The 27301-nt window shown below is 40.0% G+C and overlaps 1 protein-coding gene and 1 long non-coding RNA gene across 2 annotated transcripts; one reads left to right on the top strand and one right to left on the bottom strand.

Moving 5' to 3' along the window:
- Window positions 1-6707: 6707 nt before the first annotated feature.
- Window positions 6708-27131, top strand: CNRIP1 (cannabinoid receptor interacting protein 1). Its single transcript, XM_004277012.3, has 3 exons — window positions 6708-7424; window positions 9513-9663; window positions 26121-27131. The coding sequence occupies exons 1-3, from the start codon at window positions 7246-7248 to the stop codon at window positions 26283-26285; spliced, it is 495 nt and encodes a 164-aa protein (XP_004277060.1). The 5' UTR covers window positions 6708-7245; the 3' UTR covers window positions 26286-27131.
- Window positions 19920-24628, bottom strand: LOC125960912 (uncharacterized). Its single transcript, XR_007471093.1, has 3 exons — window positions 24389-24628; window positions 21930-22128; window positions 19920-20155 (listed from the first exon to the last, which is right to left on the bottom strand). It is a non-coding gene; the product is annotated as an uncharacterized LOC125960912 (long non-coding RNA).
- Window positions 27132-27301: the final 170 nt, after the last annotated feature.

The raw sequence follows: 27301 nt of genomic DNA on the forward strand, positions 1-27301 counted from the left end.
GCCAGGAAAAACCTTGTCTTCTTAGAAAAATATGTGTCCTTCTTTTTATCAGACTAAATAACCCATGTGTTTCCTGTCTCAACTTTTTTCCTTAACTCCCGAAAAGGTCAGATCTAAATTAAAATCACGTGTGGTCACCAATGCATTCCCAGCTGCCCGGCCCCATCTCTGTCTCTGATCCCAATTGTAAAAGTAGTTTGATTATCTTTTTATATTGTATCATAAAAGCAATACATTATTGCTTTTATGATTATATTTTCATATTGTATCATAAAAGCAATACATTAATACAATATTCATTATTCATTGTGGGAAATATAGACACAAAAAATGAAGAAAAATAGCAACTGTTACTTTTGAAACATTAGTGTACATTCCCTGGTTAGACCGTCCCCACACCCATCCACACTTGATTATTATTTGGTTGCCAGTAAGAAAAACGGACTCTGACCTAGGCAGGGGAGGAAATTTTCGTTTTCTTCTACTCATCTTAGGTTCATTGACTGGGATCCTGCAAATTAGACAGACAAAGATAGGTTAGCAGGGGAAAAACAAACAGAGGCTTATTGACAGGCATATCACATTTGTACCTGGGAATACACAGAGAGCTTATATAGAATCTTAGCAAAGAACAATAATTTTCTAGTAAAGTGACAAGATTAAAGAAAAAGACTGAGTTTCTAGGGGCAGGCGGCAGATTATGGGAAGGCAAACATATGGGAAAGTCAATAGTGGATAAGAGCTAATTTCAGCTAGGTTCGTTATGTAGATTCTTCTGGTGCCTTCTCTGGGTTGATAAGGGTCTAGAATAGTCTCGGTGGTTAACTTCTGACCTTCCTGATAGAGAGAGGAGTGGGGTACATCTTTATAAACTTATGTCCTACTTTTAGGCAAATAGGGGAGGGCAGAGAGCTTTTCTCGTATCAGTTCTTCTCAGATGCCTTCGGCTCAAGTTAATCATTATGCCAAAGTGCCGTATCTGGGGGTGGCAAATCCTGCTACCCTTCAGTTATTTAAATAATAAAAAGTATTTATTAGGAGGACACTAGTAAGTTCCCATAGTTCAAGTAGAATGCTCAGGCCTCAGAAAGCACGGGAATCTTGGTGGCCCTCAGCCCGCAGCAGTGAAAATCACCATCTCCCTAGGACTCATCTCCAAACTGCTTTTTTTCCCTGCATGTCGGCCAGCACGGAGCACTGTATTTGGCAACCCCACTAAGACTGCAGGGAATCAGGCAGGGCCTGAGAGCCCGTGCAAATGGATGTGCGGTGGTTCTGTTACAGTCAAAGCAGAGTGGATAAAAAGGAGTGTTTCAAACCACTAGGCCACCTGTTTTTCCTCCTTTGTGTGGTCACAGTCAAATGTTCATGAATTTATGTTGCCCCACACCTATCGCCACTGCTGTGAGAAAGAAACCCTGGGCTGACTCTCATTCTGGTGGATTTCCTGATTGGGTATCAGTTGCTTAGGACTGTGGTTTTCTGCTGCCTCCATGCCCTTCCTGCCTCTCATCCCACCAAAGAGACCTGGGTGACCCAGAGGAGAGAAGGGGGAGTCCACACTGGACGGGAGGCCACAGTCCCCCTAAGTACATTACACATAATTAAAGCAAAATAGAGGTTGATTCTATTTATTTTAAAACTTACTAGTAGATGATGTGAGTCTATTCTAGACCCTCAACAAATGACACTTAAAAGAGAACATCCCCAGATGTGTATCCAACACAGTATTTCTAAATACTTATGGGAACACTCATTTATAGAACACTAGTGCACTCGGTGATATTAATATTAATTTTGAGGGAAGAGTTTTGGCAGTCAAACTACATTTGGGAAACACTGTATACTATATCATATTTTTGGATATGCAAAATGTACTGTATCAAACTAAAGGATCTAGGAAATGTTACAATTTCTGTCCTGTCTCTCCAATATATAAATATATACACTAAAATATACAGTGATTATATTCCACAGGGTAAGTGAAACTGTAGACATTTTTTCTTTGTTTTGCTTTTATTATATTCTGATTTTGATATTATACTCTGATTTTTCTGTAATACATATATTTAAAAAGTTAACAACTTATACAAAATAGATGACAATTTAAAGATTATTTTTTAAAAAATAAAGATTAAATCGATGTTAAATACAATAAGGAGAATTTGTTCTCATCAAACACCAGAAGTGTTTAATAATGCCTCCCATTATCTATTGAAGTATAGCACATTGTCCATTAAATATCTGAATTGGATATATGCCGAATGAATGTAGAAATATCAGAGTGCCTATAAGAGTTAATATATTATTCCTATGTCATTACACAAATATTAATCCCTAAGATATACTCTACTATCAATTTTTAAAGTTCTTCATATTCTTTTGCCAATATGAGTAACAAGGACATTATTTTAAATGTTTTTTTAAATCAGGGATTGGCAAACTTTTTATGCAAAGAGCCAGATGGTAAATCTTTTAGAATTTGCAGGCCATACAGCCTTGGTTGCAATTACTCAACTCTGCTATTTCAGAGTGAGAGCAGCCGTAGACAATACCTAAACAAGTGAGTATAGCTGTGTTCCAGGAAAGTGTATTTATGGACACTAAAATTTGAATCATGTCCTTCTCACATGTCATTAAATATAATTATTCTTTTTATTTTTTTTCCAACCATTTGAAAATGTAAAATCATTCTTAGTTCATGGGCCATGTGTAGTCCCTTCCCATATCACAATAGCATGTGGGAGAAGTGATGTTAAACGTCATTTCTAAGATGAAGTTATAAAGACTATAAATTTCTGTCTCGGATGCATGCTCTCTCTCTCAGATCTCTGCCATGTTGTGTGGTGAGGCCCATATGGCAAGGAACTGAAGCCTCCAGCCAACATCAGAGAGGAACTGGGGCCTCCTGACAACACCCGTGTGAGTGAGCTTGGAAGCAGATTTTCCTCTTCCAGTCGAGCCTTCAGATGACTGCAGCCTCAGCTAACAGCTTGCATGCAACCTTATGGGAGAGGAAACTCTGCAATAAAATCACCCTAGAATCCTAACCCCACAGAAACTGTAAAATAATCAGTATGTATTGTTTTTAGCTGCTCAGTTTGGGGGTAATTTTTTATGCATGCATATTAATTAATACAGCACCTATGTTAGACCAAGATCTGTTGGGCTCCTAACACTAACCCTTCACATATTGCTGCTCTCAAGACTCCTCTGCTCTGACTCAAAACCCAACCCCTTGTCTGGGTGCCCAGCCTACGAACCCTGCTGTACTAAGACACTCCCTGAAACCAAGACTTAACTCCAGCCTTTGGAATGTCTGTGTGTCACATATGGAACTAGTAAAAGAAGAGGGGGAATTTTTTCCTGCACATTATTTTCCATAAAACACTGGTCAGATTTTCTGAATTTTGTGGTTTAAAGCATCTTTCCCTCTCAAGAAAAAAAAGTTTATTCACTGCTTCTTAACCTGCTGTGTAACTCTCCAGTTCTCCTCAATCACTCTTTTCAGTATCTTTGCAGACAGTATATGGTGCTTTAAGTGACAATACACAATCTATCCCACTGTTTATTGCTTCTTACTTGTCAGTATTAAAGGTCCTGTGATTGTTCAAGATGACATTTTGAAAAACATAAGGCAGGAAAAGCAAGAAAATAATGATCACTCTGCCAAGTCAATCACATGATCCTAACAGAAGCTTGGAGCCAGGCCAGCCATTAGCAGGAAATCATCGCATTGTATTCTGTGGTGTCAGGGACTGGAACTTCTTTATGTCCACAAACACATCCTATACATTTAGAAAGTGACTGGGACTGTGCATTCTGTTCCAGTGTGAAGGGGTTTCAGTCACCTGAGCGTGTGGGCACATGTGTGCAGGAGGAGAAGAGAGACGAGGGGTGGGAAGTGGGAAACACCCAGTTGTTCTAACTTCCCTTATTCAATTTGTTTCTTAATTAATCAGAGAACTCTAAATGCAGAATAAACTTCAAGAGATCATCAAAAATCCCCATTTGGTCTTTGAACTCCATCGTCATATTTTCTACAAAGTTAGGCAGGGTCAAGGGAGCTGAATCTGACTAACTTGACAAGGGCTATCCATGATGACAGGGTTACCAGGCACTAGGCTCAGAGTTTGGGCACCAGACTTAGACCCTCTCAGCTCAAATACCCCTCCATCATTTATTTTTGTTCTTGTATTTTTTTTCTTTTTCCTGCCCAGCACCTTCACTGGGCCTTCTTTGGGAAGCAGCACCCCTTATTTTGGGAAATGATTCTCTCTCTCCAAACATTTGGTTCTAAAAATTCTAGTTCCAGTTATTCCTGAGGTCCAGTTGACCCTTTCCCTCTGCTATATATTGCTTCATCCACTCTGCCTTTTGTTACATAATATACCCAGACAGTCTTTCCCTAAACTGGTTAGAATTGAGTTACCTTACTTGCAACCACTTGCAAATGAATCCCATCCAATTCAGGTGTAGTATTGTGGTGTAAGTAAAAGAATAGGAAACATAAGTCATACTAAAAAGAAAAAAGTACAGAATTATGTAAGAGTCTGCAAATATAATTATTATAGTAATCAATTATCTGGTGGTGCACTATGTGGTTTTCAGCTAAAGTGCATTTAAAAATACATTATTGCATTTGTGAAAAAAATTATTAAAATTGCCATAACACCTGCATGTTAAAAGACATCTGTTAGTTATTATCATGTGCCTAGTATTAAACACCTCACCAATCAGATACAACCTATAATACTGTGTTACAGCCAGACATTCTGCCACTGTTCTGAGCATTCACTGAGTAAGAAAGTAAGTTTGAACTGGGGAAGATGAAAACATTCTGGAGATGGATGTTGGTGATGGTTGCACAACAGTGAATGTGCTTAATGCCACGGAACTGTAAACTTTAAAATGGTTAAATGGGGCTTCCCTGGTGGCGCAGTGGTTGAGAGTCCGCCTGCCGATGCAGGGGACACGGGCTCGTGCCCCGGCCCGGGAAGATCCCACATGCCGCGGAGCGGCTGGGCCCGTGAGCCATGGCCGCTGAGCCTGCGCGTCCGGAGCCTGTGCTCCGCAACGGGAGAGGCCACAACAGTGAGGGGCCCGCGTACCGCAGAAAAAAAAAAACAAAAAAAAAAAACAAGGACAGAAATTCAATTCAACAAATATTTACAGAGCACCTACTATGTGCCAGGCACTACTCTGTGTATTCTAGGGATCCAGCAATGAATGACACAGGCACAAATGCCTGCCCTCAGGCTTCCACAGTTTGCCACTGTGTAGCTGCCCCAATTTTATCATTAATAGTTTTAAATATACATGTTTGCCAATAGAACATACAACTTATTTTTAACAGTGGCATAAATCCTATAGTATGGGTGTATGAGAACTGTTCCAGCCATTTATTCATTGGTTAGCATTCAGTTTATGCTTGGTTTTGATTTTCACAATCAATGCTGCAATAAACACCCATATTACAATTACATATATCCAATTATATACAATGTAATGATGCCTTTATTTCTTTTGAAGGGCAGGTTTTTTTAAAGTAGGATTTCTGACTCAAGATATATAGATAGACAGATATATATACACATATATATGGTTTAATTTAATAAATTCATCGGATTACTTCTAAGAGGGCTGATTTCCCTACATCTTTACCAACATTGAATTTTAAGTCTTTTAAAATTTTGCCAAGCTGATAGGCCAAATAGTTTGATATTACTGATTCAATTTGCTTTCCTCTGGCTCTTCTGCTAGCGATGGTGAGCATCCTTACATATGCTTATCGACCATTTGCATTTCCACCTAATAATAATTGCAAATATTAGAGTCAGGCACTGGAATGTGCATTCTCTCATTTGATTCTCACAACAACCCTACCAAAAAAGATAGCATCTGCTTCCCTCCCTCCATTTTACAGATGAGAAAACCATTTCCAAGAGACAAATCACACCTTCGAGATGGTGCTATTTCTAAAGAAAAGTAGTACTACCTTGAGTAAACAAAAACCACCAAATAGACGCATCCCTACCCGTTCGTCCTCACTAACCCTTTTCTCCATTCCCCAGGTGTGCTCACCGGCCCTGGTACTATCCACCAGGCGGTGCTGAAGCAGGTGACCACGCTCCACTATCCGAAGTCATTCCCAGTGGAGCCATAACACCCTTGGTTTCCCCTTGTCTCCAAAATCGCGAGCTGTCAACTGACTTCATGCTTAATATGCAAACCTAAACCCTGCGGGTGTCGCACCGGGTGCCCTGCCATTAATCTTTTGACCGATCCCTCCCCTTGGCCACTGTCACCACCTATGTATGCCTTAGAGACATGCCAGTTACCTGTGACAGGATTAATAGCTCATCCTACAAGATCTGTGTAAATATATGTGATTCATTACACGGTGTCATTCTTGAGACAAGGACATGCATAATGGAAATAAACACCCATGAGAAGATGTAGCCCCTTGAATATATATTGGTTATTTTCTTTTTCTTGCACACATTCCTAGTTCAGCATGGCGTGCAGTCCACATTAGATGGAATTGCGCCTTCCCTCAGCCATGTCCCCTAAGCTTTGGAAAGACATGTTTCCTGAGATTAAAATCACTGGCTAACGGTTTCCAGCCCCGCTTCCCGTCTCCCTTTCGCCTCTCAGCCTCCTCCTGCCTGGTTGGGGCTCGATCTGCAAGCAATGGTATCCGCAGTCCTTCGCTGACAGAGGGGGTGTCCAGATTCCGAGGTGTCGCCCTTTGGTGTAGTGCCACTTAAACCCAGGACCTACCCACTCCCTCCCAATCCTCTCCTCCCCCCGCCCCGCGCCGCTCTAGGAGGAGTCAAAATGTCCTCTTCCCCAGCTGGAGGGGATTGTAGTGCGTAAACAGGATTAACTCTCTCCCACCCAGCTGCGCTGAGCAGCCCGCGGCCTGCGGGCCGGAGCGAGCCCCTTGGTGCGCGGAGGGCGAGGCACGGGAAGCGGGGGATGGTGGAGCTCGGGACTTCGGAGCTGTCCCTGGGGCGCGCTTCCTCGCCAAGGGGGGCGGGGGGTCACAGCCTCGGGAGCTGCTCCTCGGAAGCCGGGGCTGACGGCCGCGACGGCTCGGGCTCCTAGCCGCAGCCTCTCTCCACCACCTCCCTCTCCCTCCGCTCGCTTCCTCTCCGCCCACCGCGCTCTAGCCGCCGGGTCGCAGCCAGCGCAGTCCTCCGCCCCCCCTGAGCCGCCGCGCCCGCCCTCCCGCGCCCAGCCATGGGGGACCTGCCGGGCCTTGTGCGCCTCTCCATCGCGCTGCGCATCCAGCCTAACGACGGCCCGGTCTTCTACAAGGTGGACGGGCAGCGCTTCGGCCAGAACCGCACCATCAAACTGCTCACGGGCTCCTCCTACAAGGTGGAGGTGAAGATTAAGCCCACCACGCTGCAGGTCGAGTGAGTGCGGGCGCGCGCAGCGGCTGACCGGCCCCACTTGGGGTACGCGGGGTGGACCGAGGCCCCCGGGACAGCCTGAGCCTCTCCTGGGCACCTCTTGCCTCGCACCGCGCCCAGCGGGCCCAGGAGGTTGGCGGGGAGGAAGTGGGGGGCGGGTATAAGGTCAGCTCCCTGCACCCTAGGTCCCGTCCTCTGCCTTACACTACTGTCTCCGCTGTTCTCGCTTCCCTCCACGCCTCGCGGGGTGGGATGTTTAAAACAGCGACAGGAAGCCAGGGGTTGGGGGCTTTTTCTTTCCTTGTAGAATTTTCATCCCTTCTGTGCAGCCATCGGCGCGGACCCGCAGGCGGCCGGGGTGGGGCAGAGGGGAGAAGCTCGCCGCGGAGTTCACTTACCGCAATCTCGGTCCTCTGCCCCGTTCTGTGAGGCTGAAGGAAGGAGAAAGGCTGACGAATGAGGTGTAAAGTCGGGGGCGGGTGATTATTGGGGCTCCCTGAGGGATGCACCCCACTCCTCCATCAACCCTTATGAGCCTGGGACCCCGGAACTGGAAGAGCAAGACGGAAGGCAGCCTCTTCTGCTTAGGCCTAGTTTCCCGGTTTTCCTTGCCTGGTGTTTTTCTTTTTCTCCCGAATTGTCTGTTCAGCCTGATTAGCAACATCCTGACAACAAAAGGATGGTTTTTTTTATACTTATTTATTCGTGGCAGGTTTATCTCTTCTCTGCTACCAGAGGTTGATGCATCCAGTAGGCTCTGGCTGGCAAGTCAGTGTAGGAGGGTTTAGTAGCTTATGGGGAAGTATCCAGGACTGGAACCCTTTACCTCTCAGCTTCCAAGTAAGCATGGTGTAAAGTCCAGTGTGGAAAGAGGAAATAAACCATCCTATACTGTATCTACCTTTGGCTGAGCTTGGGAGGTGGGGTGGAGAGGGCTTTGACTCCACCTGGCACCTTTTATAGCTTAAGTGTCCTCCAGTAGTTGTTAATTCAACAAACTTGTATTGGCCTTCTAGATGCCAGGCTCCAACTGAATGACCTAGAGCCAAACCTGAGTTGTGTCTAACGCTCTTGGTCCATTTACTTGTCCCCATCACTGATAGCTCCAAGCACCCATTATCCTCACATTCCCCACTGTTCTGTGCATCTGGTTATAATGCAGACTTTTTCTTTCCCTTCTTTCCTGGCAAAACCCCTTCTACCAAGTTATCTGTTCTATTTCCTTCAAGATAGTTCTCTATTTTTCAAGTTAATGTAAAAACAAATTTGTGTTAATGATAAAACTATTTTTTTTGGTTACACTTTAATTTTATCAAAGTTTTTCAGTGCCCTAACCCAGTGGTTCTCAAACTTGAGTCTACGTCGGAATCACCTGGAGGGCTCGTTAAAACACATATGGCTGAGCCCCATCCTAGATGTAGTAAACTCTAGTTTACCATATCTAGAGTGGAGCTTAAGAATTTGCTTTCTGATGGTTGGCAGGTGATACTGATACTGCTGGTCCAGGGATGACACTTTGAGAACCATTACCCTAACATGAAGAAATGATGCCAGTGAGAATTTTTGGTGTGTGGCTGGCTTGAGGAAGAGTACCCCAAATTATGGGACCCCTGATTGTTGGAACAGAAGAAAAAACCATTGGAGAACTAGTTCAGTGATTCTCAATCCTACCTGTGCATTAGAATCACCTATGCAACCTTAAAATAAATTTTCTAGTGCCCAAACCACACCCCAGACCAACTGAATCCTATTCTCTGGGGTTTGAGATGGGGTGGGTATAGGTAGGTTTTTAATAGCTCCACAGATGAGAAACTAAAGAGGAAGACCATTGACAGAGTATAACTCAGCCTTGTGCAAGTACTTTGGATGAGAATACTGATGTCAGTCCAGAGAGATTAAGTAGTTGACCTAGGGTCACATGACTGGTTAGCTGGGGAAGTCAAGCCCCCTAAACTCTCAGAACTTTCTGCCACACCACAGTGTCTCTGTTAGCCACACCCTGTGGGGTTTTTGCCTGGAGTTGTGGTCCAGACCAGGACAGGGCGCCTAAGCTAATTCCTACCATATGTGGTCAACTCAAGTCCATTGCAGGAACATTTCCATTGGTGGTGTGCTTGTCCCGCTGGAACTGAAGTCTAAAGAGCCTGATGGGGACAGAATCGTATATACAGGAACATATGAAACAGAAGGTGTGGCCCCAACCAAGAGTGGAGAACGGCAGCCCATCCAGATCACCATGCCGGTAAGGCCTGCCTGGGATTGTGGAGTGTGGTGCCAAGGCAAGTGGAAACCATGGAAAAGAAAATACGAAACATTATTTCAATTCATGGTTTCATGTTCGAATATATTTGTTCATAATGTCCAAGTACAATTAATTAAATGATCCATGCTTCTCCAGTGATCAGTTTCATAGTAATTTCTTATGTGGCAAAAATTTAAGTCTCTCCCTACATTTTTGTAATCTGTTCCATTGATCTGTCTACACTTATGCCAAAGCTGCATTGTTTTAAATACATTGCTTTTACAGTACGTGTTTGTGTATTTTGTAATTGGTCACCTTACTGAACTTGCTTACTAACATTCTTCATTCAACGATCTTGGGTTTTTCAGGTAGACAGTCATAATCTACATAGAATTGTGTCATTTTTTGATTTTTTTTTCTGGCCTTCCTGCATTGGCTAATGTTTCTAGAATAATGTTGCCTACTAATAGTGGTAATCCTTGTCTCCAGGGTTTCACTGTTAGATACAATGTTAGTTTCAAATATTTATTATGTTAAAGCATCCTGTTTCTAGTTCACTAAGAGGTATTTTTTTTTAATTGGGAGGTGTGTTGAATTTCTTCTAATTCCTTTTCCCATCTACGGAGATAGTTTTTCTTCTTTGATATATTAATGGAATAAATATAAAATATACTTTGAAATACTAAACTTCCATTTATTTCTTAAAATAAACCCTACTTAATGTCATTTATTATTTGTAATATATTACCACATTCAATATGCTAATATTTCATTTAGGGTTTTAAAATTTTTGTTTGTTTGGTTGATTTATCAGCAAATATATAAGGATTTCCTATATATGTCAGGCACTGGGAGAAGAGTGGTGAACAAAATAGATATCCCTGGCTTCATGGGGCTTCTTATCTAGAGGAGGAAAACATACTTTATACATGATTATCGATAATAAAGTAGTTAATTGTTATTAGACAAAATGTACTGAAACAGTAGTGGTACCCTTGGGATATATACCAGGGGTCTTAGTCTAGCTCAAGATTTAGGGGATGGCTTTCTTGAGAAAGAACTAAAGATATGTAAGAGTTGAGGGAAGAGGGAGCATTTGAGGAAAAAGGAGGTACAAGGATCAACAGTTTGGGGAGAGCAGACTGTGTTTCAGTGAATGAGTAGAAGCCCTGTAGAGCTGGAGCAGACAGTGAGGCAGAGACTGACTCAAGATTAAGAAGGAGTTAACACAACAGTGTAAATCAACTATACTCCAATAAAAATTTTAAAAATTAAAAAAAATAAAGATTAAGCTGGAGAGGAAAGTAGGGTTTAGATGTTACAGGACCTTCTTTCCTTATTGAATTTATCTTAATGCCTGTGGGAATTCATTGAAGGTTTGTAAGTCAACTTCGATAAGCAATTTACATACAAATTGTATGTAAATACATTAATACACCAATTTAAAGTATTCAGTTACATAGATTTTAACTACTGTATAATCACCACCCCAACAAAAATATAGAACATTTCTGTCATCCCCAAAAATTCCTCCGGGCCCATCTGTAATCGATGGCCCCAGGCTTAGCCCTCTCTGACCTTTTTGTCTCAATAACTTAGTTTTAACAGTTCTAGAATTTCATGTAAATAGAATCGTAGCATTGTGTCTGACTTCTTTCACTTAGCATAATGTTCTTGTATAACGTCATTGTAGCATAATGTTGTCACATAAATAGTTGGTTCCTTTTATCACTGAGTAGTATTCCATGGGAAGGATATACTACAGTTGATTTGTCCCTTCACCAATAAATGAACAGCTGGGGTGTTTTCAGCTTTTGAGGTTATGAATAAAGTTGCTATGAATATTTGAGTATGAGTTTTAGAGTGAGGATGTTTTCATTTCTGTTGAGTAAATACCTAAGAGGAGATTCGATGAGTCACATGGTAAGTACATGTTTAACCATATAAGAAATATCCAGACTGCTGTACCATTTCATATTTCAACCAGCAATGTATGAGAATTCCAGTTACTTTACATACTTAATTATATATCAATCTTTTAAATTTGGAAATGCAAAAGACCTAGAAGAGCCCAAACAATTTTGTTTCATGGTCTATAATGTAGTCTTTAAATCAGATAGCCTAAATCTTCCCTCTTTGTTTACTCAGTTATTTTGACTATTCTAGGCCCTTTGCATTGTTATATAGATTTTAGAATGAGCTTGTCAATTTCTCCAAAAAATGGGGTATTAATTGGGTTTGTATTAAATCTAAATGCCAGTTTGGAAAGATTTGACACTTTACTATTGAACCTTCTGATACATGAATATATCTGCCTATATAGGTTTTCTTTCATTCCTCTCTATAATGTATTACAGTGTTCCCTGTACAGATTTTATACGTACTTTGTTAAATTTACCATTAAATATTTCATATTTAAATGCTACTATAAATGGTGGTTATTACTAGTATGTAGAAGTAAAATTGATTTTTTTCTATACTCATCTAGAATCCTGAGGCCTTGCTGATTTCACTTATTAGTCCTAATAGTTGTTTGGGATTTTTTTTTGTAGAATCCCTAAGCTTTTCTATGTATGATACTTTTTTTTTTCATTTTTAAAAAATATTTATTTATTTTTTTTTGGCTTCATCGGGTCTTAGTTGTGGCACGTGGGCTCTTCGTTGTAGCCGGGCTCTGTAGTTGTGGCGCACGGACTTAGTTGCCCCATGGCATGTGGGATCTTAGTTCCCCGACCAGAGATCAAACCCGCGTCCCCTGCAATGGAAGGCAGATTCTTAACCACTGGACCACCAGGGAAGTCCCTCATTAACATTTTATTGAGGATTTTATATCTGTGTTCCTGAGGAATATTGGTCTATGGTTTTCTTTTCTTGTCATTGTCTGGTTTTTGGTATCAGAGTAATAATACTAGCTGCATAAAATTATTTGGAAAGTTGTTCACTCTACTGTTTTCTGGAAGAGTTTGTATAGAATTAATATTATTCTTATTTAATGTTGGATAGAATTCACCAATAAAAGCATGCATTTCACTTTGTCTAAAGGTTTTTAGTTACAAATTCAATTTCCTTAATTGATATTGGGCTATTCAGGTTTTATTTCTTGAGTTAATTTTTTTTTTTTTTTTTCTTTACGGTACGCGGGCCTCTCACTGTTGTGGCCTCTCCCGTTGCGGAGCACAGGCTCCGGACGCGCAGGCCTAGCGGCCATGGCTCACGGGCCCAGCCGCTCCGCGGCATGTGGGACCTTCCCGGACCGCGGCACGAACCCGTGTCCCCTGCATCGGCAGGCGGACGCTCAACCACTGCGCCACCAGGGAAGCCCTGAGTTAATTTTTTTTTATAAATTTATTTATTTTTGGCTGCATTGGGTCTTCGTTGCTGCACGCAGGCTTTCTCAGTTGCAGCGAGCGGGGGCTACTCTTCGTTGCGGTGCACAGGCTTCTCATAGCGGTGGCTTCTTTTGTTGCGGAGCACGGACTCTAGGCGTGAGGGCTTCAGTAGTTGTGGCACGCAGGCTCAGTAGTTGTGGCTCGTGGGCTCTAGAGTGCAGGCTCAGTAGTTGTGGCACACGGGCTTAGTTGCTCTGTGGCATATGGGATCTTCCTGGACCAGGGCTCGAACCCATCTCCCCTGCATCGGCAGGCGGATTCTTAACCACTGCACCACCAGGGAAGTCCCTTGAGTTAATTTTTGTAATTGGTCTTTGATATCATTCATTTATTTCAATTAAATTGTCAAATTGTTGGCACAAAGTTGTTGGTAATAATCCTCCACCATTCTTTGATGTCTTAGGATCTCTAATGATGTCCACTCTTTCATTCTTGATATTAATAATTTGCCATGTCCCCCCCCCCCCCACCAACCAGTCTAGCTAGAGATTTATCAATTTTATTGGCTTTTTCAAAAACCCAGCTTTGTTTTCATATGCTCCACTGGCCCATTTTTCTGTTTCATTGATTTCTGATCCTATCTTTTTTTTAAAGTTAGTTTTTATTTGTATGTTTGTTTGTTTATTTATGGCTGTGCTGTGTCTTTGTTGCAGCCCATGGACTTAGTTGTGGTATGTGGGATCTTAATTCCCCGACCAGGGATCGAACCCAGCTCCCTTGCATTGGGAGCCTGGAGTCTTAACCACTGGACCATCAGGGAAGTCCCCTGATCCTATCTTAATTATTTATTTCCTTCTTTTGTTTGCATTAAGGTATTTTAATTGAGGCTATACACACACACACACACACACATATACACACAGAGTAAAATGATCTCTTTGTATGTTGTGCAGTTCGGTTTTCCATAGTTGGACTATATGCACCGAAGTGTGCATTTCTTTGAATCTTTTCTTCTTGGAACTCACTGAATTTCTTGAATCTGTAAGTTAGTGTTCTTCCAAATTTGGGTATTTTTAACTGTTATTTTGTTTCAAATTTCTTTTCAACTTTATTCTTTTCTTGTAGTTCCTCAATTACACATTGGACAGCTTGGTATTATCCCACAGATCTTTACAGTCCTGTCCAGTTTTCTAAAGAAAAGAAAATTGGTTGTTCAAATTAGATCATTTCTATTGATGTATACTCAAGCTCAGTGATTTTTTTTCTTCTGCCATTCCCAGGCTACTCTTGTGTTTATTTTCTGAAATTTTTTCTGTCATTGTACTTTTCAGCTCTAGAGTTTTTTATTTGTATTTTCTATAGTTTCCATCGCTCAAGATTCCCTATGTTTGCTCATTGAGACCATGTGCCCCTTTACTTCTTTGAGCATATTTATAATTGCTGGTTTGAAATACTTGTTTGGTAGATCCAGTATCTGGCCCCATTTAGAGTAGGAATGACTTTTTTTCCTGAATGTGGGTCATGCTTTCCTGTTTTGTTACATGTTTGATAATATTTTATTAGAAACTAAACATTGTAGATAATATATTATTGATTCTAGTTTCTTTTATTCTTCTGAGGATTAGTCTCTTTTTAAATTCTAGCATGCGGTAACATTGCTGGACTCAAACTACAAATTCTGTCTTCTCGGCAGGGTAGCAGCTGATATCTCTGCTTAATTTTTTTCAACTTCCAGTTGCTGCTTTTCTAGCCTGGTTCCCTTGTTCCAGTGGAGTTTAGCAGTCAGCCAAGGAATTGGACAGTTTATACTAAGATTTTGGGATCCATCCACCCTGAGGTTTCTCTAAATTTCCAGCTGCTCTGCCAGTCCTGAGCCCTTTGCTTTGATACTTTCAAACCAGTAAGACTCCAACTTCTCAGGTTTGGGAATGCATTCAATTAAAAAAAAAAAAACAAACAAAAAAGTGAACTTACAAATCTTATTCAGCATAATTTTCTCTTTCAAGAATAAAGTCTTCTCTTAGACGAAACCAACCCTGCTGACACCTTGATCTAGGACATCTAACCTCTCAAACTGTGAGACAATAAACTTCTGTTGTTTGGAAAAGAAAGAAAAAAAAGACTCTACTGGTTTGTCCGCTTTTTCAAGCAGAAAAAGCCCCCTCCCACCAGCCCATACAAGCAGTTAGGGAAGAATTATGGCAGAGTTATAGTCAGATTTTGGGTCTCACCTCTTCCGTAGCTCTCTTGTTTCCAGGATTTTCTCCCTAAATTTCCAGCTGCTCTGCCATCCCTGAACACTGTCTTCTGCCACTTCTCGCAGATAAAGCTGCCATTTACTTGGGCCAGAACTGCCGGGGGATTGGGGAGTAACCTCAAGCAAAAAAGCCGCAGGGACAGTTCTTAACTGTTATAGTTGAGATCTTTCAAGGGTAACTCTGGTTTCTGTCCTGCTTTTAGTTGCTTTTTAAAGCCTTCAAATAGTTTTTGTTTATATTTTGTCAGATTTTATAATTCTCTATGTAAGTTTCACCCGCCAACTCCCCATTTTTAAAAACATTTCAATGTAGGACTTCCAGTTCCTGATAATGTGACAAGATTTGCATGTTGTTAAAATCGGTCTAGTAGCAATATGTAGGAGATAGGCAAAGGACAATTAGAAGGTTCTTCACCATTTAAGATGTGGTGTTAGGGTTAATAACTTAATAAAATGAATTGGGCACATTTTCATAGTTTGTGCTCTGAAACAATTTACATAGCATAGAATTTAGCTGTTACTTGAAAGTCTGATAGAATTTCCCCATAAAAGTCAGGATCCAAAATAATGGTATTTGGAAGGAATATCCCTAACTTTCAACTTAGTCCATAATGTTTGCCTTTGGGGGGCTTTGAAGATTTTACTGAGTCAATTTTAGTTGTTTTTCTGAGGAAATCATCCATTTCTACAGAAACACATTTTAAAAGGTATTTTTAGACTTCTAGGAAAATATTTGAAGATCACACATCCAACAAAGGGCTGGTGGATCAAAATAAATCTCTTTTAAATCAAATAAGTGTCCTTCTACCGTAGTGTATCGAGAATAGCATATGTAATTAGAGTTGAAAGGAAATATTAACTCGAAGCAGAACTGCAAATACTAAAGTTATTAGAGGGCTTCCCTGGTGGCGCAGTGGTTGAGAATCTGCCTGCTAATGCAGGGGACACGGGTTCGAGCCCCGGTCTGGGAGGATCCCACATGCCGCGGAGCAACTAGGCCTATGAGCCACAACTACTGAGCCTGCGCGTCTGGAGCCTGTGCTCCACAACAAGAAAGGCTGCAATAGTGAGAGGCCCGCACACCGCGATGAAGAGTGGCCCCCGCTTGCCACAACTAGAGAAAGCCCTCGCACAGAAATGAAGACCCAACACAGCAAAAATAAATTAATTAATAAAAAAACTAAAGTTATTAGAATTTTATTTTTGTTTTTTAAAATTTTGTTGAAGTATAGTTGATTTACAATGTTGTGTTGATTTCTTCTGTACAGCTAAGTGATTCAGTTATACATATATATAGATATATATATTCTTTTTCATATTCTTTTCCATTATGGTTTGTCACAAAATATTGAATATAGTTCCCCATGCTATACAGTATGACCTTGTTGTTTTTCCATCCTATATATAATAGTTTGCCTCTGCTAATCCCAAACCCCTATTCCTTTCCTCCCCTACTCTCCCTCCCGCTTGGCAACCACAAGTCTGTTCTCTATACCTGTGAGTCTGCAGTTTCATAGATGTGTTGATTTGTATAGTATTTTAGACTCCACGTATAAGTGACATCGTATGGTATTTGTCTTTCTCTTTCTGACTTATTTCACTTAGTATGATAACCTCTAGGTCCATCCATGTTGCTGCAAATGGCATTATTTCATTCTTTTTGATGGCTAAGTAATATTCCATTGTGTGTATGTATGTATGTGTATATATATATATATATATATATATATATATATCTCACATCTTCTTCATCCATTCACTGTCAATGGACATTTAGGTTATTTCCATGTCTTGGCTATTGTAAATAGTGCTGCTATGAACATAGGGGTGCATTTATAATTTTCAAATTATAGTTTTGTCTGGGTATATGCCCAGGAGTGGGATTGCTGGATCATGTGGTAGTTCTATTTTCAGTTTTTTGAGGAACCTCCATACCATTTTCCATAGTGGCTGCACCAATTTACATTCTCACCAACCGTACAGAGGTTCCCTTTTCTCCACACCCTCTCCAGCATTTGTTATTTGTAGACTTTTTAATGATGGCTATCCTGACTGGTATGAAGTGGTCCTCATTATAGTTTTGATTTGTGTTTCTCTAATAGTTAGTGATGTTGAGCATCTTTTCATGTGCCTATTGGCCATCTGTCAGAATTTTAATGAGAGCCCAAGGGCCAGTGAGCTAACTTTAAGTTGTTCATTCTTTCACTGAACTGGTACTGAGCACTGGGTCAAGTGCAGGAGTGGTCACCATAGATAAGACTGTACCCCATCTTCCAGGTGGTCACAGAGCAGGAGAGCAGACCTCCCCACCTTCTTCCTGGAACCAGTATGGGCTGAGGGGACCAGAGGTATAACTTGCTCTGGTTTTAGAAGGGTGGAGTCATACTTCTTTTGCTATAGGTGTAAACAGAACCCTAGGGAGGAAGATTAACTTATTTTAGAAAGAACTCAATTAAACACTTCTTAATTGGATCTGTAAAGTGAGAACTTCTACATAATTTTGAATGAGAATGAAACAAAGGTATTTTTTTAATGTGAGAATGATTTAGACCGAGTCATGAAACGAAAGATTTTCTTACTCACCGTAAGTCTGGATTGCCTGTCCAGGCACGGCTAAAAGGTTGGAGAGCCTTTAGATGCGTTGGGAGGATGTTGTAGTGACAAGGATCTCTATGCTGTAACTAATGAATCCTGAGTCCCAACAGTAAAACTTAGATTCTTCCATATAATTTCCACTCTAGAAGAAGCAGGTGATTGATAGTTGATTGTTCCAACAATGATCGCACATCATTTGGTTTGAGCATTGGCCATGCATTTGTATCTTATTTGTAATAGGCTGATTCTAAGGAAAACAATTGAAATTAGAGGTTTCCTGATCATGTCAGCAGCTCTTATGTTAAATTCAAATGTTCATTCTAGTGGTGAAGCTTTCAGCTAGTCCTCATCATTATCCTACAATGTTTTTAAGTTACCAATATTTCAAACTTAAGTTTTAAAAAGTATGGACATACCCCACTCTCACAGACAACACCAACACATTGAAATATCCAGGTAAATGCAATCAATTAAGCAGGAAGTTCCTGGATTATTAAATTTACATTCTTCACCAAGGGAAACATCAGTGCTATGGGTGCCTGAGGAAACGTCTAGAATGTCAGAATTAGAACTGGAAGTTATGAAGGTATTGGGATGCCATCTACTTCTGTAATTAACTGTGATTCCAGGCAAACCTTCATTCAATGGGCCTGTTTCCTCAATGCGAATAGGTGGATTCCACTATCTGATCACTAAGACCACCGTCAGCCCTAACATGGTGTGAAAATTACAAACTTACCTTTAGGGGTGTGGTACTAATTATTTGCTGAAGAAAGTCAGATTCTCAAATACTGTCATTTAGGATCACACCAAATAGGACTGAAATCCCACAAATTTATGTAGGATTCCTTTCTGGTTGGGCACAGACTCACAGAGAAGTGTGGGGACGCATCCCAGCATTTCAAGGGCTTTGCATGATTTTCTTAAAAAATTGTAAAATATCATGACAAGGTTCAGAAATGTGCATAAACTTCTAAAGCACCAGTAATCCCTACATTTTGATATGGCTCATTTTCAGATTACCTTCCACATATATACATTCTGTAGTTGCAATAGCTTTTAATACGTATTTTGTACAACTTTCTACATATTCATTTTTATAATTTTAAGGGTAACATAAGACTCTATCACAATATATCATAATGATTACACTCTTACCCAGATATTAGATGTATTGATTGTCCCATCATAAAAAGTGCTATAATGTAAAGTTTTGTGCGTATAGTTACCTCAATCTGAGTAAAAATACTTGGTCAAAAGAACTGAATCTTTATGGCTGTTCCCACATATGGCCTTTTTGGTGGTTTTTTTTTTTTTTTTTAAGATGTACATACTATTTTACAATGTTACTAGCAATAAAGTCTACTGGCTTTGTTAAAATTATGACATCATTGAGAATTACTTTAAAAAAATAGATTTTCTATTTTACTTTTCACTATCACAAGAATGAACATTTCTACTTGTTAATTTAATTTTGTTTCTTCTTGTGTATATTATTCTTTCATGTTTCATCAATACTTCTGTTGGAAATTATTTTTTAAAAAACTCAGACTCCTAATAAAGATAAACAATCTGCCGTATCTGTCATATTTCTCTCACTATCGCTTTATTTTTATTTTCCATTGTGTAGAAATATAATTAATTAAAAATTTTCATTTTCTGTTATGATTTCTTCTTTTAAAATGAAGACAGTTATTTTTCCCATAGAGTTGACAGTCTATTTTGGTTTTCCCATAGTTTTGGATTTTATGAGATTTAACTTTCCTCTTATTCAAACTTGATTTATATGTTTATACTGTACATGATTTTCCAAAAGAGTTAAGCTGGTATTTAGCATGTTATGAGTTCCAGCAGCAAAGCCTAGGCTCTTAAATATAATTTCCACTCTAGAAGAAGCAGGTGAATGAATGATTGTTCCAACAGTGATCGCACAGCTTTTGGTGTGAGCATTGGCCATGCATTTGTATTTTATCTGTAATACGCGATTCTATTACAATTGAAATTAGTATTATTTTTAAAAATTTTTATTCATTTATTTTTTGGCTGCATTGGGTCTTTGTTGTGGTGCACGGGCTTCTGATTGCGGTGGCTTCTCTTGTTGTGGAGCACGGGCTCCAGGTGCACGGGCTTCAATAGTTGTGGTGTGCAGGCTCAGTAGTTGTGGCTCGCAGGCTCTAGAGCGCAGGCTCAGTAGTTGTGGCGCACGGGCTTAGTTGCTCTGCAGCATGTGTGATCTTCCTGGACCAGGGCTCGAACCTGTGTCCCCTGCATTGGCAGGCGGATTCTTAACCACGGCGCCACCAGGGAAGTCCTAGAGTTATTATTAATTGAAATTAGAGAAGGTTTCCTGATCAAGTCAGCGGCTATAATGTTAATTGAAAATTTCATTCTAGTGATGAAAGCCTTACATATGTTTTAACACTATTTTATGACTTTTGTCAAGCTTAAGTATTGTAAATTACAGACACAACCACTTTCACAGGTAATAAGGAAGTCTTGAGATCCCCAAGTAAATGCAGTTAATCAAGTAGGTGAATCCAGCAAAGGAAGCTGAATTAAAGGTACACCAAAGCAACTTCTTATGAGTCTAAGGTTACCTCAGAGTAGTTTGTCAGATTTTTATAAATCATTGGCTGAATGATGCTAGGGTAATTGGCTATTTGGGGGAAACATCACTGCTGTTCTTTCTGGATGCCATACTTCAAAAAGATATTTCAGATGGATCCCAGGGTTATCTGTAAAAAGTCAACTTTGTAAAAAATCAAAATGAAAAGAATTAATCTAAAACCTTAAAGAAATGGAAGAAATCCAAAGGTGAAAATGGAAAGCTTTGATTACATAAATGTAAAATTCCTGTTAAACATTGTAAACAAAGTTAAATTTTCCTTAAAAGGCAATTTAAATTAAAAGGCAAATGATGGTTGGTGAAGAACTTATTTGTAACATGGATGGTTAAGCTGTGTTGCCTCGATTTGCCACTGCGCCACTAGGGAAGCCCCAAGATGCTTATTTATACTGATTTTATTTACTAAGGAAATAACATCATGTCTCTATCAATATAATCTCATTCTGTGCTCCCAAGTCAGTGGATTTCTAAGTGACTCTATTCTTGGTGAATTTCACATGTCTCCAGTGAATTTGGGTGGAATGGTGAGTAGAGAGAAGTACTCTGGGGATTCTAGGGCATTTGGTTGTAAGACCACCATGGAAATTGTTTAAAACAAGTTCTTCAGATTCCTCATTTGTTACTGAGCACAACAAATGAGTCTCCTCTCTTTGGAAGCTGATGGGTTCTCTTTCACATGGGTTGTGAAATAAAAGTCTACCAAACCTTGCCACTTATAAGAACACTAAGGCAAATAAAATGTCCAGGTACGTAGTAGAGTGTCAGTGTCAGAATAGACTGGGTGGCTTAAACAGCAAATATTTATTTTTCACAGTTCTGGAGGCTGGAAGTCCAAGATCAAGGCGCCAGCAGACCTGGTATCTGGTGAGAACAATCTTTCTGATTCACAGACAGCTGCTTTCTTGCTGTGTTCTCACATGAAGGAAAGCAGAGAAAGAGAGAGATCATCCCTCTCGTGTCTATTTTTATAGGGAACACTAATCCGATTCATGAGGGCTCCATCTTCACACCCTAATTACTTCTGGAAGGCCCCACTTCCAGATACCATCACGTTGGGGATTTAGGCTTCAACATATGAATTTTGGGGAGCTACAAACATTTCAGTCCATAGTAGTGTCCTAAAGCACTCTACACACGGCAGTTCATAGATGTTCTTCTCACTCAGGGAGAAAAAAGAAAAACCGTTCAGTACCTTTTAGCTCATTTGCTTATATAAATAATTTGGTACATTGATTATAGTTTCTAGATAGGAATTAGGAAACCTAGCTTCTTGACCTACCTCTGGCATTAGCTGGCTGCACAGTGTAGACCTAGGCCAACTCACTTAACCTCTCTTAATATTAGTTCTTTCATCCTTAAAATGGAGATGTTAAAACCAGTCACAACACCAATGTGCAATGACATATGTGAAAGTAATTGTATTAAAAAAAAAAGAGCTATTAAATGCACAGAATTATACCATGTATAATTGCATAACCTGGGAGCCTGCCCGGGTAAATTTTCCTTGGAAGGCAACAGATGGGTTGGGAGGGAATGGAGAGCTTGTAGTTGCTTCCTCTGTTCTTCAAGAGTAATGTCAGCTTTGGATAGCACATCTGTTCTTAGCCAGAAGAGAAGAAATCCTGAGTTAGGTAGAGAGATGCCCAGGAAATAGAACTCTAGAAGGAAGAATAGGAAGAAGGTTAATGGGAAGTTAAAACAACTAAGGTGTGGGAGAGAGGAAGACATATGCCTATTTAGCAGTTAAGTTTACTTTAATAAGACCTTGGGTCCAACATTAATAACAGAGAAACAAAGTAGAAGCACCTAAACATCCCATATCTTTAGCTGTGACTTGCTGTCAACAGACTTCTATTTTGGTCTCCTGTGTTACTGAGAACTCTTAGATTGAGACTTTATTAATTTTAAGGTCATTCAGGTATAAGTGTAGTGCCTTAAGCCTTTTTGTTTTGTTTTGTTTTGTTTTTGCCTGTGGTCGTGATCATCTTTGTTTGTTTTTGTGACCAACTTTTATTTATATCTGTTTCAGAAAAGGTATTGTCTTTCCCACTTACCTAGCCTGATATCAAACTGCTCCCTCAAAAGTTTAGCTGGTGTTTGTAAAATATTTTTATAACTTAATTTAATTCAGTTGCACTTAAAATGTACAGTGTCCTGTGCTGGTCAAAAATAATCATAAGTCATCTTGGTGATTTGTAAAATGAGATATTGGTTTGTTATTACCACCATTACCCTATTGTAAACAAAGTTGTAATATTTTCATTAGCATATATGTATCCTTAATAGAATTTATTAAATCCCTAGGGTTCAAGGGATATATATGTTAATTTTTCAGGGGTGATAGATCCATTTCACCACTTAAACTATTCTTTCTGATTATAAAAGTAACTATTTATTGCAGAAAACCTAAGTAGAAAAGATATAAAAACAATTTCTTAGAGAGCTATTGTTAATATTTTTTCATTTTCTTTTCTCTGTACATCTTATTTTGTGTATTTGAACTCATAATGTATATAAAGTGTTTTAATCTTTTTTCGGTTAAAATTGTAATCATTTTCTTTCATCATTAAAACTAAATTCCTGTTTAGTGATTATATAAATCCATAGTACAGATATTCCACCATTTTCATAATAATTTCCTAAAGTTGGATGCTTAAATTGCTTCCAGTATTTGGAAATGTTTGCTAAGTTGATAGGTGAATAATATCTCTGTAAAGTATGTATTTCTTTAATTACTAATAATATTACATTTGAATATTTTTCAGATGTTAGCCAAGTTTTTAATGAACTGTCCAGTTTTATCCAAATGTTCTTAGTAGTTCTTACTAGTTAATTCATATAATATTTTATATTAAGGATATTAGCTATTTGGTCATACTTGTAAATACTTACAATTTGCCTTAACATGTTTTCTGATTATAAAAGTAAAATTCAATCATTAAATTTTTAAAGTACAAATAAGTACATAGAAGAAAATAAAACTTATTCCATCAGCATTCACATGTGTAATTTTAATGGAATTAACACTAGACAGTCTTGTTGGTACTCTGCTTAGTTCAGGTGACAATATAGGATATACTAGAAAAATTTTAGTAAATATTTACATTTAGAATTGTTACATAGTATTCCACTATACACATATGCCATAATTAATTAAGGATGGAAAGTTAGTGTTCAATTTTTCACTACTCGAAACCCTGTGGTATTCTTAAGATAAACTATAAGTGAAATTACTGGACCCAAGTATGTTCACACCTTTACTTGATACAAATTACCCTTCCGGAAGGCTATGTAATTCAGTTCCCACTGGCAGTGTTCAGAATACCTGTTTCCTTGGTGCTCACTAAAAATCCATAGTTCTAATTTTTAATCAACTTTGTTGTATAGTTTACATATAACAAATGTACCCATTTTAAGTATACTGATCAATGAGTTTTAACAAACACATACATATACTCTTGTAACCACCACCCCAATCAAGATGTAGAATGTTTCCATTACCCCAGAAAGTTCCCTCTTGCACATTTTCATCTATCATCAATTCCCTCCTCCTACCCCAGGTAACTTGGGTAACCACAGATGTTTCCTGTCAGCATAGATTATATTCTATCACTATAAATTATATGGAGATATAAAATATATGGATATAAATGGAATCATATAGTACATGTATTCTTTGGGGTCTAGATTCTTTTGCTCAGCATGTCTTTGAGATCCATCACTGTTGCTGCCTGAATCAGTATGTTCTCTTATTGAGTAGAAAGCCATTTTACTGATGTACCAAAATGTGTCTATCACCAGGTGAATGATGAAACATTTGGGTTGATCCCAGGCCGGGGCTTTTGTGAATAAAGCTGCATACATGTGCACAGGTCTTTAAGCTACGACTCTCTAAAAAGAGATCCTTCATTTTCTTACCTGGGAGAAGATTTGTGGACTCTAGGTATATCACCTACTGTTTCAGGTCAAGCAGATTTCTCAAAGGCAAGCCATACCTTGTTTTAGGGTCCGATTAGCAGGATGAGGCAATGGGGCAGGCTATGATTTTGAGAGCATCTTGGAAGGCTCTCTGGGGAGCACCTGATCGCCCTCCTCCTGTAGCAGCCGCAAGCATAAGGCTCCTATTGCTCACAGCCCTCCCCCACGATGTCTTCTGGCTCCTGACAAGTCTAAGAACCCTGCTAAGTCAGGCCTGGCCTCTTCCCATGACGGGGGGTGGGTCAGAGGAGAAAATAACGACAGGCATCATGCTGTTTACTGCCACATCCCCTAAATAGCTCCAGGAGGCAGTGGCAGGGCCAGGCTACCCTACAGGCCACTTGAGCCCCTGCCCAATGGCCTCTAGGGTATTCTGTGCCCTCTTCTCAGCTACATGAGAATTGTGTGCTCAGGACTCTGTAGAATTCCGTGCAGTGTTTGCAGGGCCTACCTTCTGGAAGTAGAATGCAAACTTCCTGAGAGCAAAGGATCATGCCTTATACAAATTTTTCTATGTATGAGGCACACAGTAGGTACTCACATAGGGTGTTGGGTAATGTAAAATCAGAGCCTGAGACATGGGCATGGCTTATACACACTCAATAGTATTTGAAAGTTAAAGTAGGGTCTTTAACAAACAAATGCTTCCGATAACATAGTTTTCCCTGGAATTGAAATTAGTGTTGGAGGGCAGTTGTAGCTTTTGTTTCGTGTTGTTGTGCACATGTTATTTTGTACAGCTATTTTTCGTAAAAGAAACCAAAGACAATCATTAAACACCATTCCCTCTCTTCTCTTCCCAATCTCCCTTCTGTGGCAACCTCTGAAATTCTGAGATTCTAAGAGAAGTTTCCAGAACCTAAATATGGGAAACAGATACATTTGGGGAGTTATTTGTATTAAAGGCAATATGATAACAAATGCCATGAGTGGGATGGGAATAAGATTTTATAGAGAAATAAATGGTTTGCAGACAGCTTTTCAGGAAAATCTCTCTCACAATAAAAGAAGATAGTTCATTAAAGTAAGGGCCTAAGCTTTCAGACCACAAGAGCCTGGAGTGATTACACAGATTACACCTCATTACACAGTACATCTGTTACTAAGTCTAAAGTCACTATGCTCGCTGCATGACAGGCAGTAAGTCGGGAGACAAGTTATTGGGGGAACTTTATTTGGAAAACCAGCAGACTGAGAAGGTGGCCGACTAATGTCCTAGAGAACCATCTTACCCCAGTCAGAATTCAGGCTTCGTTTATACTAACAGGTGAGGGGCAGGGGTGAAGGGGGAGTTGGTTGGTGTAAACTTCTTGGTGCAGGAATCCTTTGTTCTTGCAGCTGTCCATGTAGGTCAGGTCACGATGTTCCTGTAAACCTCCAACAAGACAAATGTTATTCTCTGTTCTGCACTTTTTATCTTTATATGAATGGGAAAGTGTTGTACTCTTAAAGGTCAGAGCCTTGAGAATGGGCCGTCCTGTATATTGCAGGCCATAGGCAACATTCTTAACTCGAAGCAAAAGCAATAGAATACAAAGGTTGAAGTAAAAGAAACAGATCTAATATGGAGTCAGATCTGTTCTTCCCCATTATATCTCTTTCACAAACGTCAACTCTTACGTTTGCTCATGGCAGAATGAGGTTTTGATGGGGCATGTCTCTCTTCCCTCAGTTCACTGACATTGGGACCTTCGAGACGGTGTGGCAGGTCAAGTTTTACAATTACCACAAGCGAGATCACTGCCAGTGGGGAAGCCCCTTCTCCGTCATTGAGTACGAATGCAAGCCCAATGAGACCCGCAGTCTCATGTGGGTGAACAAGGAGTCCTTCCTCTAAAGATGGCGCTTTCTGATGCTGTTGGACAGTCTCTTCAAAGATCCACTTTTAGATAACCCAGCACAGGCCTTCACCAAGGCACACCACTCCGTTGCTGTCTCCCATTGGGTGCCAATTATCTACTAGCCCTGATTATTCTGAATGTGTAATTCCCCTCTGATGCAATGTCCCTGACATAAAAGGTCATGATGTACCCTGCCCAAGAGACTCCCTTTCTGTATTCTGTGTTGGTGTTCCTGCCTCCAGTTGCTCTTGCTCATGCTGGTGGCCACTTGGAGGAGCTCCGTGGAATCCGCAGGCTGTGTCCCACACTTAACTTTTCCACTGAATGACTGTGCTGTTGTTTCCAAGTTGAGTGCTTCCCTCTTTTTTGTTCAATGTTAAATAAAAAATAACAGTGTGCTTGGGTTCCATCCCAAGTGTGCAAGGGTAACATGTAACTTGGGATGTTTTTCCATCTGTGTCAAAGTAGCCTTTGTGAAAATGTGATGCAAACAGCAGTCAATGGGACTCAAGTGTTGTGCTTTCTATAAACAGCTCAGCTATTTCAGGGAAGAATAATGACGAAAGAAAAGGACAAATATTTAAGAAGTGTTTATAACGTATTACAACTCAAATAATGTAAGGTATTGTGCCGTGGCCTAGTGGAAGTGGGAACGAGCCTTGTGTGGACCACTGTTAAACAAGGTGACCAAAGTGACAGGGTTAACTCTTTGGCAAGTGACTGTGGTGTCCAAACAGGCATGCTGATGGCCTCCCTACATTCCCCTCCACTTGAACTTTGTAAAACTGTGTACGGAACTATAATCAACTTTTGATATTTCTTAATAAAGGCATTGAAAATCATCCCTGACTTGCCTTCTTAATTTGGGCAATATCTGTCTAGCAGGTGGACCTCTGCTCCAGGCCAGCTCTACTAAGATTGCTACTGAATCCAGGCAGGTACCGCTCACCACACGACAGGTCAGTAAATCAAGAGATGAGGTGGAGGGGCACAGAATAACGACTTTATTCGG

Source organism: Orcinus orca, chromosome 13, assembly GCF_937001465.1.
Source record: "Orcinus orca chromosome 13, mOrcOrc1.1, whole genome shotgun sequence".
NCBI lineage: Eukaryota > Metazoa > Chordata > Mammalia > Artiodactyla > Delphinidae > Orcinus > Orcinus orca.

Bases quoted from the DNA above. Each gene is read 5' to 3' on its own strand.
- CNRIP1 (XM_004277012.3), top strand. From the start codon at position 7,246: ATGGGGGACCTGCCGGGCCTTGTGCGCCTCTCCATCGCGCTGCGCATC. The intron at 7,425-9,512 runs GTGAGTGCGGGC...AGTCCATTGCAG, and splicing joins CCCACCACGCTGCAGGTCGA to GAACATTTCCATTGGTGGTG. The intron at 9,664-26,120 runs GTAAGGCCTGCC...CTCTTCCCTCAG, and splicing joins CCATCCAGATCACCATGCCG to TTCACTGACATTGGGACCTT.